This window comes from Salvia splendens, chromosome 13 (genome assembly GCF_004379255.2).
Source record: "Salvia splendens isolate huo1 chromosome 13, SspV2, whole genome shotgun sequence".
Lineage (NCBI taxonomy): Eukaryota > Viridiplantae > Streptophyta > Magnoliopsida > Lamiales > Lamiaceae > Salvia > Salvia splendens.
Window position 1 is genome coordinate 34,932,854 of NC_056044.1, and position 10,371 is coordinate 34,943,224.

Below are 10,371 nucleotides of genomic sequence, written 5' to 3' on the forward strand. Positions count from 1 at the left end.
TTGCATTTGTACATCGTTTTATTCTAATTTTATTTATGCAAATATATTTACATTTTTTACTTGAATTTCAAATTTACAATAAAAAAAATCAAACCGCCGAACCGGATGAACCTGCCCGGAACCGGATTTGCACGGCGGTTCCGGCGGTTCATATGAACCGGCGGTTCACGGTTCACGAACCGGAACCGCCGAACCTTGGCCGGGCAGGTTCAGGTTCATCCAAATCTTGAACCGGAACCGGCGGTTCCGAACCGTGGTGACGTCTAAAATGGCCCATTGTTCTATGTTTGGCACGTAAGGGCGTTCACAATGGTGCTCACGATCGGCCACCCCATTGCCTCCCATTACGGAGAGGGATCTGATCTCCTCTCACCAACGCCTCCGTCCCAAGGCCGAGCCAGCGCCTCAGTCGACCCCCATCGCCTCTCCATCGGCCCCGAGATAGGCCCCCATTGCGGGGCGCCGGAGCCGATTTAAAAAAAATTAAATTAATTTATTAAATTTCTTCACTTGTAAATACACCATCCTTATTAATTATGTGTGAGAGAAAAATGTGACTGGAGAATTAATTTATTACGGATTTCAATTTAAATTATTTAGAAATTGATATATTAAAACAAATTAGTATTGATGAGGAAATGAGATAGGCTCTGAGATGAGCTCCTATTGTAGAGAAATGAGCTCTGAGATGGACTGCTGACGTGGTGGAGGTGGAATTGAAGGTTTTAAAAGTTAAGAAGAAAATGTGTGAATTTAATCAATGTTTTGTTAATTATGATTATGTCTATTGTTCATAAGTTTTTAACAATTTTAATTATGTTGTACTATATAGATTGAAGATACGAATTGAATTTCAATAACATTTTATCAGTTATACTATGTTGCATGCAAATCATCCTAAATACTTGGAGCTCATTTGTGATTTTATTTGAGCAATATTTATTTAGATTTACTAAGAAAAAATAGTATATGGAAGATATGGAATAAAAAAAACGTATGATAGGAGTACAAACCCAAAACAAAATGGTTAGTTAAAAAAATCTTGTAATATTTTCATTGAAATACTTTACCACATAAGGTAATTCATACTTATATATATATATATATATGCTTGTTTTTTTTAAATGTGATGAACTGATGATAGAAATACTCTTCACATAAATTCATTTCATCGTAGTATTTCATAAAAAAATTCAATACGAGATATGAGTATCATTGTTCAATTAATTGACTAAGTCATATGGTGCAATATAGGGAGTATATTTATATGGTGATGACGCGTAGAATTGAATGTTGAAATTTATAGAATAAATTAGTACTCCTATTACATAGTAGATGAAATGTTGCATGTGCCACGTCTTATTCATGAAGATAACAAATTAATGACTTACTTTCATAAATAAAGAAGAAAGACAATTGACTGGCCACAATAATTAATTACTAGTACTATATTCGTATCTCACATATTATAATCAAATATATAGAAATGGCGAATCATCTTATATAAGATTTATTGCATTAATACAATATCATATTTAAAATTACAGGGAGAACTATGTAGCACTAGATGGATACAACCCCATATGAAACTTATAAGTTTAGTAGAGAGAAAAAAAAACTCAAAATAAAGTTAGGATCCCCGCCTTCTTCCGCCTGTACCGCTCTCTCTTTGACAGTTATAATAAACAGCAGCTACTGGTGAGCCGAGGTTGTAAAGCTCCGCAAAGTCTCTACTGTTGAAATTTTGGCGCCATCCAGGAGCGTAAACCGTCTGCCGACCCAGTTGTCGAAACAACACGAACAAGAAACGATGGATTCCCATTGACGGTCGGGGACTCTCATAACGCACTATCTCTTGTCCTACATCATATCACTCAATCTTAGTAGTGATGATACAATTCTTGATCATGATAAGAAAAAATGAGTTATTGACAACTAATGTGGATTAGAAGACATATCTCACTAGTACAACCTAATCATGTTTGTTCAAGAATGGAAATAAATTGATGTGGATTAGAAGACATATCTCACTAGTACAACCTAATCATGTTTGTTCAAGAATGGAAATAAATTGACTAATGACGGAAAAAAAGTTGAAAACGCATTATATCACACAAAAAAAACGCTTATTTGCAAGCACATATTTACAAACACAGCATGTGCTCACAAATTCTAGCAGAATTGCGAGCAAAATTGCGAGTAAAAAGCTTGTGCTTGCTATTTTGCGAGCAAGTAGTGCTCGCAAACAACAATTTAGTTTTTACTTCAATAGTTTTCTAGTAAACGAATTGTGCTTGCTACACTGCTTGCAAATTTGCGAGCACAATTAACGGTGCTTGCAAAATTATTACTACTAGTAACTATTATCCAGATGCATCTTCCTCATTTTTTTTCCACCTCATTCTCTTTCTTCTATTTTTTGTTTGCGATTTCTTCAAGTGTTATCTTTCTCATTTTTTCTGTTCCTTTTTTTCTGTCTTTTTTCTTGCTTTTACGATGTCCTCAGTGAAATAATGGGCCGCAAACCCTACACTGAAAATACTTCTCAAAATTTCTCACCGCCTAATTCTTTTCCCAGCCTAATTCTCACCATCTCTCTCAATTCTCAAAATTCTCACCGCCAGTCTCTCTCCCTAAAGAAACCCTAAACCTCCCCCTCTCTCGTATCATCTCTCACTAAACCATGTGCTGCGCTCTGATTCATTTCATCCTTGCGCCTTCGAAAAGTTATCAGCGGTGAGATTCGATCGGAGGATCAAACGTTGTCGCACAAAGCTTCTCGAAGAGCAGGTATGTTCTGCTCCAGGCCTCCAGCGTTTTTGTTATTGATTTTTTTCAGATTGTTTTTCTGATCTACTTTATTTATCACCTAGATTCACGATTCTAGCGTTTCTTTTGTTGCTTTTTTTCAAATTGTTTGAATTGAGAGAATGAGTAATTAGATCCTGTGAAGCCGAAACTCTGGTGAGTGAACTGCTTCTGGACGTTTAGCTATATGTTAGCTATGGATTGCTCACTGCTCACTTACAATTTTACTTTTTTACAGTCATCCGTTCATTGTTAAACCCCTCTCTAGTCAAAATTTTGACTGGAATAGAAAGGTTGATTAAATTTTCTAAGAAAAGTTAAGAAACAGAACCTTAAATATAGGTATTGAATATTGAAGGAGATTCACTATTGTTCCAGCTATGTTTATGTGTTGTTTCTCACAATCATAACAAACACATTAGTATTGATCCCATATCTTCATGTGATTGTACATAAAAATGGAGTATAAAATATATCATGTTGCTGATTTGTGCTTGTGTTAGAGGGCACAAAGTTATATAACTAATCCAATAAAATCAATTCACCTCGTTTCTCATTGATTAGGAGCTGTCAACTGTGTGAATACTACAAAATCCTCAATCGGTTTACACACTTATCTGATTTCTAGGTGAAATTATGGTTAGATTTTCAATTTCTTAGTTATTTCCATGTGGATTTTGAATATTTCACTTTTATTTGTATTTTTTTATGTATTTTCATCATTTGCAGATTTGTTTATTTCTGTGTAAATTGTAACGATGTGAAAAACTTGGAGAAGTTTTCAAAGAGGTAAGAGTCAATTCCTGTTGGAAAATAAACATCGTTTCGAAGTTTATAAGTTGTAAGAGCTTTTGATTTACTGAGATTTATGTGTGGTAGAAACCAAATTTGATTTTTGAGCTCACTGATTTTAGTTCTAAGGGGAGATTTCATTTTGAAGTTGTCTTTCAAGCTGCAAACTGGTAATAGGCATATCTCCTAACTGTACCATTTCTCATTTGCAAAATTCATGTTTCTGCAAATGAATGAATATGCTTTGAGTGTGTGTGATTTCCTTAACTACCATTCCGTCAGACTAGAAAATTAATTTTAAACTACCTGATTTTGGCAGCCTACACATTATGTTATATGTATTAATTTCTTGAGAGTTTCCTTGATCTCAGTGAAAGGATGGAGCCACATATGAAGTAAGTATCTTCTTGATCCTAAACCTAGATTATGTTAATATGAGTATTTCTATCAATGCAGCAGGAAATCGAAAAATTGCGGGAGCTGGTAAAGGTCCTTAGTCAACAAGTTCAAGAGAGGAGGAGAAGAAGTGCATAGATTTAGGGAGTGTTAGGTTTGACATCTATGTTTATGGAAGAAAAGGGAGGGTTTTTTTTTTCTATTCTAGCTTCATGGTCTGCAAGTTATGAAACAGTGGTTTGATAGTTATTATTTTAGAAGATTCAAATCATTCGTTTGGTTTGAAGTGTATAACTATATTTTTTATTTTATGTAAAATTTAAATTTTGTCATTCTTTTGATTAATTTCATAGTATAATTTTAAAAAAATAAACCCTATATTAATTTGAAAAAAATAATAATAAATCAAAATATTACAGAATTAGTAGAAAAAAAATAGTACTCAGTTTGCGAGCACAACTTTGCTAGCAAATAGCTCAGAAAATGGAATTATTTTTCGAGCACATATGCAAGCACAAAAGAGGTTTCAACAAATTTGCAAGCAAAAAAGGTGCTTGCAAAGTAATAATTCGACCACTAGATTTTGAAGCCATTTTGCGAGCATCGGTCAATGTGCTCGCAAATTTTTCAGCATGTGCTTGCTAAAATGCTTGCAATTTTTGCGACGAGCCAAATGGGTAGCACCCTTCGTGCTCGCAAAGTGCTTGCAAAATGACATTTTGCGAGCATATTTGGTTATTTGCAAGCATTTTGGTGCTTGCAAAATACCATTTTTTAGTGTTAATTAAACACACAAACTTAGAATCGGAAGAAATGGGTTGTCCCCATATCATAATACTTTATCTTTTGACATTAGATTCCTATTTACAATCTATCTTGATTGGACTAATAAAATATATCGATTAATCAAAGCATGTATTATAAAAATAATACGAGTGGTATGAAATGAAATATGAAGTGGTTTACATATTTCACTATAATGAAACATAACGAGAAAATATAATACTATTACTATAGTATAGTAATTTTTATCATAACCAAGCATTTAGTGTTATTTTTTATTATTTATTTATTCCTAATGGAAAAAGTCATGCATGCAAGATTGAGTTAGACAATTCACCGAAGGTTGCCCCAGTAGTTCCAGGAATATCAGTCACCAACCTATATTAATTAAAAGAAAAAGAACAAAAATATTAGTACTCATTGCAAAATATTCAATTTATACTGTATATACACAGCACTCCAAGAAACAAATAAATTATTGCTTTCACATAGTACATAATTAATGGTTGAATTCTAAAGATGTATATGAAGAAACAACTCATATGAAAATATAATTCCTACCGTGTCAACTTATTAATACTTTCTAATACTAACGCTCTCTATTTATAATAATTAATGGTTGAATTCTAAAGATGTATATGAAGAAACAACTCATATGAAAATATAATTCCTAACGTGTCAACTTATTAATACTTTCTAATACTAACGCTCTCTATTTATAATAAGTTTACTAATTGATTGTTACTAGCAATACCTTTAAAAATGAGATCATTTCTCCACTCACAATAAGAGCACAGCAACGCATCTAGCAGGTGTCTCTTATCTCATCACTCCGAGACGAGACGGACGCGGCGCCCCATCCCGTCTCGTCACCATCCCGCCGAAACACCCGTCCCACCGAGACGGATGGCGAGCCGTCTCGCCATGCGCACGCGCGACGTGGCGCGCACTGGCGCCACGCGTGACGCCCACTTGCTGGGCCGCGAGTGAGCTTCGTCACGCTGACGCAATAAATCATTTTTTTAAAAAACTTGAATTTAATAAAACACATAAATAAATAAAAATTAAAAAACGGTAATATTACAGTTTTTTCGACCGTTTTTCTTTTTATTTTTTTATTTTTTTATTTTTTACTCTATAAATACTCATATTTCATCATCATTACACACACAAACACACATCTATTCTTCCCAAATCATCTCCATTTCCTCTCCAATTTTCATCTAACCTCTCCAATTTTCATCTAACCTCTCCAATTTTCATCACAAAATGTCCGGCGTCGGAAACTCTGGCAGTGGCGGCTCCGGCGAGTTTGACATCAACGCGTTTAGCGACTGGGGGGCATGTATAATGTATTGGGTGGTTCGGGTTCCGGTTCGTCGACGCCGGGCACCCAAGGCTCGTCGACGCCGGCGGGGTACCAACCACCCCATTTTGATGTGGATGCATACGCTTGTCCCTCCACCTCGAGGTATTCACAGGGATTATCCCAAATTAGGGAGGATTATCCGGATGAACCCAATCCGGAAGGAGGACGAGGCGGTCGAAGCTCCAGGGCATTCGACGTCGTGGAGGAAGAGGCGGAGGTGGCCGAGGAGGAGGAGGATGTAGGCCGACATCCGTACAGCCGCAAGGACATGATGGCTGTGTACAACGCCTGGATCAGCGTCTCGTACGATCCCATCGTCGGAAATCAACAAACCCGGAAGTGCTTCTGGGAAAAGGTCACCGATGCCTACAACGAGATTAAGCCGAAGGGGTCTCGCCGCCGCACATTAAAGATGCTCCGCGCTCACTTTGACCGAATCGACAAAGAGGTCAAAAAATTCTGCGGCATCTACAAGACTGAAGAGGCTCATTACCAAAGCGGAGCCAAGGGAGCCGACATTCTGAGATCGGCTTTGCGAGTCTATTTCGACGACACCGGCAAAGAATTCAAACATGTCGATGTTTGGGAGGTCGTCAAAGACGAGGCAAGGTGGGCCGGCGGTGTCCAGTCCAACACGGGCTCGACCTCGAAGCGCACGAAGCACACGGCGGGTGCCCAATACTCGTCTAGTGTGGGCGGTTCAGGCAGCGCCCCACAATAGGTTGCCTCGCAAGAGGTTGAGTGCACGGCGGACGATGCAAGGGGGTCCTCCCGTGGGCGCCCTCGGCCGCAAGGTACCAAGGCGGCGAAGGCGGCTAGAAGGAGGAGGGGCTGAGGAGAATCAAGCTAGGCGGGCTCCCAAGGGCCGCCCTCCTCCTTAATATTCATGTACTTCACTTCCACGATGGCGGACACTTCCCGCATGACGTCTGCCCAATTTCAAGCCCATCATGCCGACATTGTGAATCTGGCGGGACAACTTGGTATTCCGCCTCCGGGCGATGATTCGCCGGCGGATTAGTTTTTATAATTTCTATAAAATTGTATTTTAAATTATGTCTTTTTTTATTTATTTTGCCACGAATTTAATTATGTATTTTTTTAGGATTTTAAGTTGTAATTTTTATTTTATTTAATGAAGTGTATTTTTATTAATTGAATTTGTTGGAAATAAAAATAAAAAATGAAATTGAATGAATAGTTAATGAATGAGATGGTTAAGAGACTGATAAGAGATGGAGGGTTGCAGGTTTTGTCTCTTAGTTAAAAGATGGAGTGAAAAGTACAGTGGAGTCCATGAATAGTTAAGAGATTAGACGGTTAAGAGACGGATAAGAGACAGCGTTGCGGATGGCCTAAACAAGCTCAGAAATATTTATCTCGATCAAATGATCCCACAAAACCTTGTACAGACATTACTTTGTGTTGCTTTCGAAGGCACGTGACAAATCAATCAGTCAGAAAACTAAAAAATAAAAGAAAACAAAACAAAACAAAAGATGTTTACAAAGAAACAATAGTGTAATACTGCACATTTTCAAGAACATAATCATTTTTATTCTTGCAGAGAAAAATATCACTGCCCCAGAATAGGATTTCTCAGTCTTTCAAATGAAATCTATTGGGCAATAACCAACTTACCTGCGACACACAGAAATATATATAGTCTCACTTTCTTTCTTTAAAATATCATGATATTATTACATTATTAAAAATTTTCCATAAGTTTTAGATATTTTATTAAGAGAAATAAATGAAATTTTATGCAAAATATAGTAACATAACAAAATTCCAATTCGATTAACCCGTAATCCGAGTAAATCAGGTGAACAGGCCCGATTGACATTACATAATGAATGTGAACGAGGGAGTAATTATGTACCCACGCCCGTGGCTATGCATAGCAAAAGTATATAGTTCAATGTGAGAATGATTATAGATTTTTTACCAGTGAAGGTACTCTCTAAGATTGGGATCACTAGGGCTTGGAGCATCAGGGTCCACCATCACCTAAACACACACATAAAACAAAGTATATACTCCTATCAAGAAAGAAAAGAAACACACAAACGCAGTGGTGTGTGAAAAGGGACAAAGAATTACCAGGGTGAAGAAAGTTCGAAGATCCTCTCCTCCAACTTCAACCCTAGGCTGATTGACAACTTGAGAGGGCCTAAATTCACAGCCATTTGCAACTTCTCTGTTGCCATAAATCACTCTCAAACCAATGGATCTTGTGAAAGGATCCAACACATCACCTATCACTCTACCTACAACCAAAGGGTCTCTATCTCTTGGCATTTCTTTTTTCAGACTAAACTAAATAGAGTGTGTTTGAATTTTCTTTTCTTTGCATGGGAGTATAAGAAATTTCTTGCAGCTGCAACAGACCAACTACTTATAGACAGTGGACACATCCCACCCCCCCCCCCTACCCCACTCTATCTCACCAAGACACACACACACACAAACACCATGCACGCGCGTGCGCGTGGGTCTTTGTCCAATTCTTTTTATATCTACTTGAAAATTTGTGTGGGATCTTTGGATATTGTAATGTAAATATAATTTTTTAGTAGGTGGAATATGGATAATGAATTCGGCCCCATGCTTCATTTGTCATGAGAAAATTACCATTTAAATCACTTTTTTTTGTTATATGGTTAATCTCGTAACTTTTAAATTATTTAAGAGAAAGTCTACATCGGGAATGTCAAAATTGCAATTTGCGAGATGCGAACTCCATTCACACTTCCACGCAACGGTAAGTAGTTGCGAACTAAATCGTTAATTTAAGCAACGAATCCTAAATAGGGAGACCCTAATTTTTAGACGTCAATGGTGCAACCCTAGAATTGATTAAAATGATGGAAACAACATCGTTTAAATTATACTATTTAGACTATATCGTTTTGAAAAATCAACGAGAATGATTCGGCAGCCCACACTACCATTTCATGAAAGCATGATTTAAAAGGTATCTGATTGACGACAAGAAGTATATCAATTTAAAAAACAATGGTCTCTTTTAAAATTTTCATTAGGTAAAATCGAACAATTTCATAATAAAACACTACATTCTTTTTTTTATATCAAGGATATACACCGGTAAACTCAATGAATGCTAATTTTGTCGACACCTCAAAAGATGAGAGAATTGACCGAAATATTCAAATGCAAAAGCTAATTTCTGAACATTTAATTATGAATGCCAATTTACCATGACTATACCTTAGTAGTAAAATCGTAGTACTATTTTATTGAACTCATTTTTTTTAAAGAAAATTACTCCCTATTTAGTAATACTACTAATTTAAGTCATCAAAAGTGACGTAAGCTCTCTCTCTCTCTCTCTCTCCCTCTCTCTCTCTCTCTCTCTCTCTCTCTCTCTCTCTCTCTCTCTCTCTCTCTCTCTCTCTCTCCTCTCTCTCTCTCTTCTCTCTCTTCTCTCTCCTCTCTCTCTCTCTCTCTCTCTCTCTCTCTCTCTCTCTCTCTCTCTCTCTCTCTCTCTCTCTCTCTCTCTCTCTCTCTCTCTCTCTCTCTCTCTCTCTCACTCACATAGTCACATACACTCATGTATCTCTTTTTTGATTCATCCATTCCATTCTCTTCGCTCACCACCACGAGTATTTTATATTCCTAGTACTTTGGTAGCTGCAATTCATTGGTTAGGCCAAAAGTTGGCATTCATTCTCTCGCATTCATCCTCATTCGTTGGGAGCAACTAAGAGAGAGACAGAGAGAATCCAATTCCGATGTATTTTGTTCAATCAACGGCCGTGGGACCCTCAAGTTCTCGGCCGCCGTCTTGTTATTTATTCAAATCAATTTTATTAACTAGCGTGTTCGATTTTATTAATTTAAATATTTTAGTCCTATGAATTCATATTGGATTTCGTTTAATACATGAATTCAATCTAAATAGGTCGATCGAGTTGTAATGGACTAGGAAATTGACCAAAAATTGCGGAAAGGTATTAAAGTAGCTAGTAGCAATTATATGGAATCGCAATATATATGGTCTAATTTCATTATCCCATTTTGCTTAGAGAAAGGGAATACATAAAAGTAAACCACTATCGTAAGTTATCACAAAGTTAAAGATTTTTAGCTTCACTTTTGGAATATCTATACTTAGATTGTTAAATTGACTGGTGACGTCGATTCTACCATACATTTATTTGTTTTCTTGGCTGGACATTATTCGTTTTGAGCCCCTCCCC

The 10,371-nt window shown here is 36.8% G+C and overlaps 1 protein-coding gene and 1 long non-coding RNA gene across 3 annotated transcripts; one reads left to right on the top strand and one right to left on the bottom strand.

Moving 5' to 3' along the window:
* Window positions 1–1,479: 1,479 nt before the first annotated feature.
* Window positions 1,480–8,520, bottom strand: LOC121761825 (protein HEADING DATE 3A-like). 2 transcript variants are annotated; one of them, XM_042157501.1, is made up of 4 exons: window positions 8,252–8,520; window positions 8,097–8,158; window positions 5,117–5,157; window positions 1,480–1,860 (listed from the first exon to the last, which is right to left on the bottom strand). In XM_042157501.1, exons 1-4 carry the CDS (start codon window positions 8,447–8,449, stop codon window positions 1,631–1,633), a joined length of 531 nt encoding a protein of 176 aa, XP_042013435.1. In that variant the 5' UTR covers window positions 8,450–8,520; the 3' UTR covers window positions 1,480–1,630. The 2 variants fall into 2 exon arrangements, 1 of the variants encoding a protein (XP_042013435.1); XR_006042105.1 differs by lacking the exon at window positions 1,480–1,860 and adding an exon at window positions 5,534–5,780 and having other exon boundaries at window positions 4,915–5,157.
* LOC121761826 lies at window positions 1,894–4,328 on the top strand. Its single transcript, XR_006042106.1, has 2 exons — window positions 1,894–2,790; window positions 2,874–4,328. It is a non-coding gene; the product is annotated as an uncharacterized LOC121761826 (long non-coding RNA).
* Window positions 8,521–10,371: the final 1,851 nt, after the last annotated feature.

Excerpts from the sequence above, each read along its gene's own strand:
- LOC121761825 (XM_042157501.1), bottom strand. The coding sequence starts at position 8,449 with ATGCCAAGAGATAGAGACCCTTTGGTTGTAGGTAGAGTGATAGGTGAT. Across the intron at positions 8,159-8,251 it reads TTCGAACTTTCTTCACCCTG|GTGATGGTGGACCCTGATGC; the intron begins GTAATTCTTTGT and ends GTGTGTGTTTAG. Across the intron at positions 5,158-8,096 it reads CTTAGAGAGTACCTTCACTG|GTTGGTGACTGATATTCCTG; the intron begins GTAAAAAATCTA and ends TAATTAATATAG.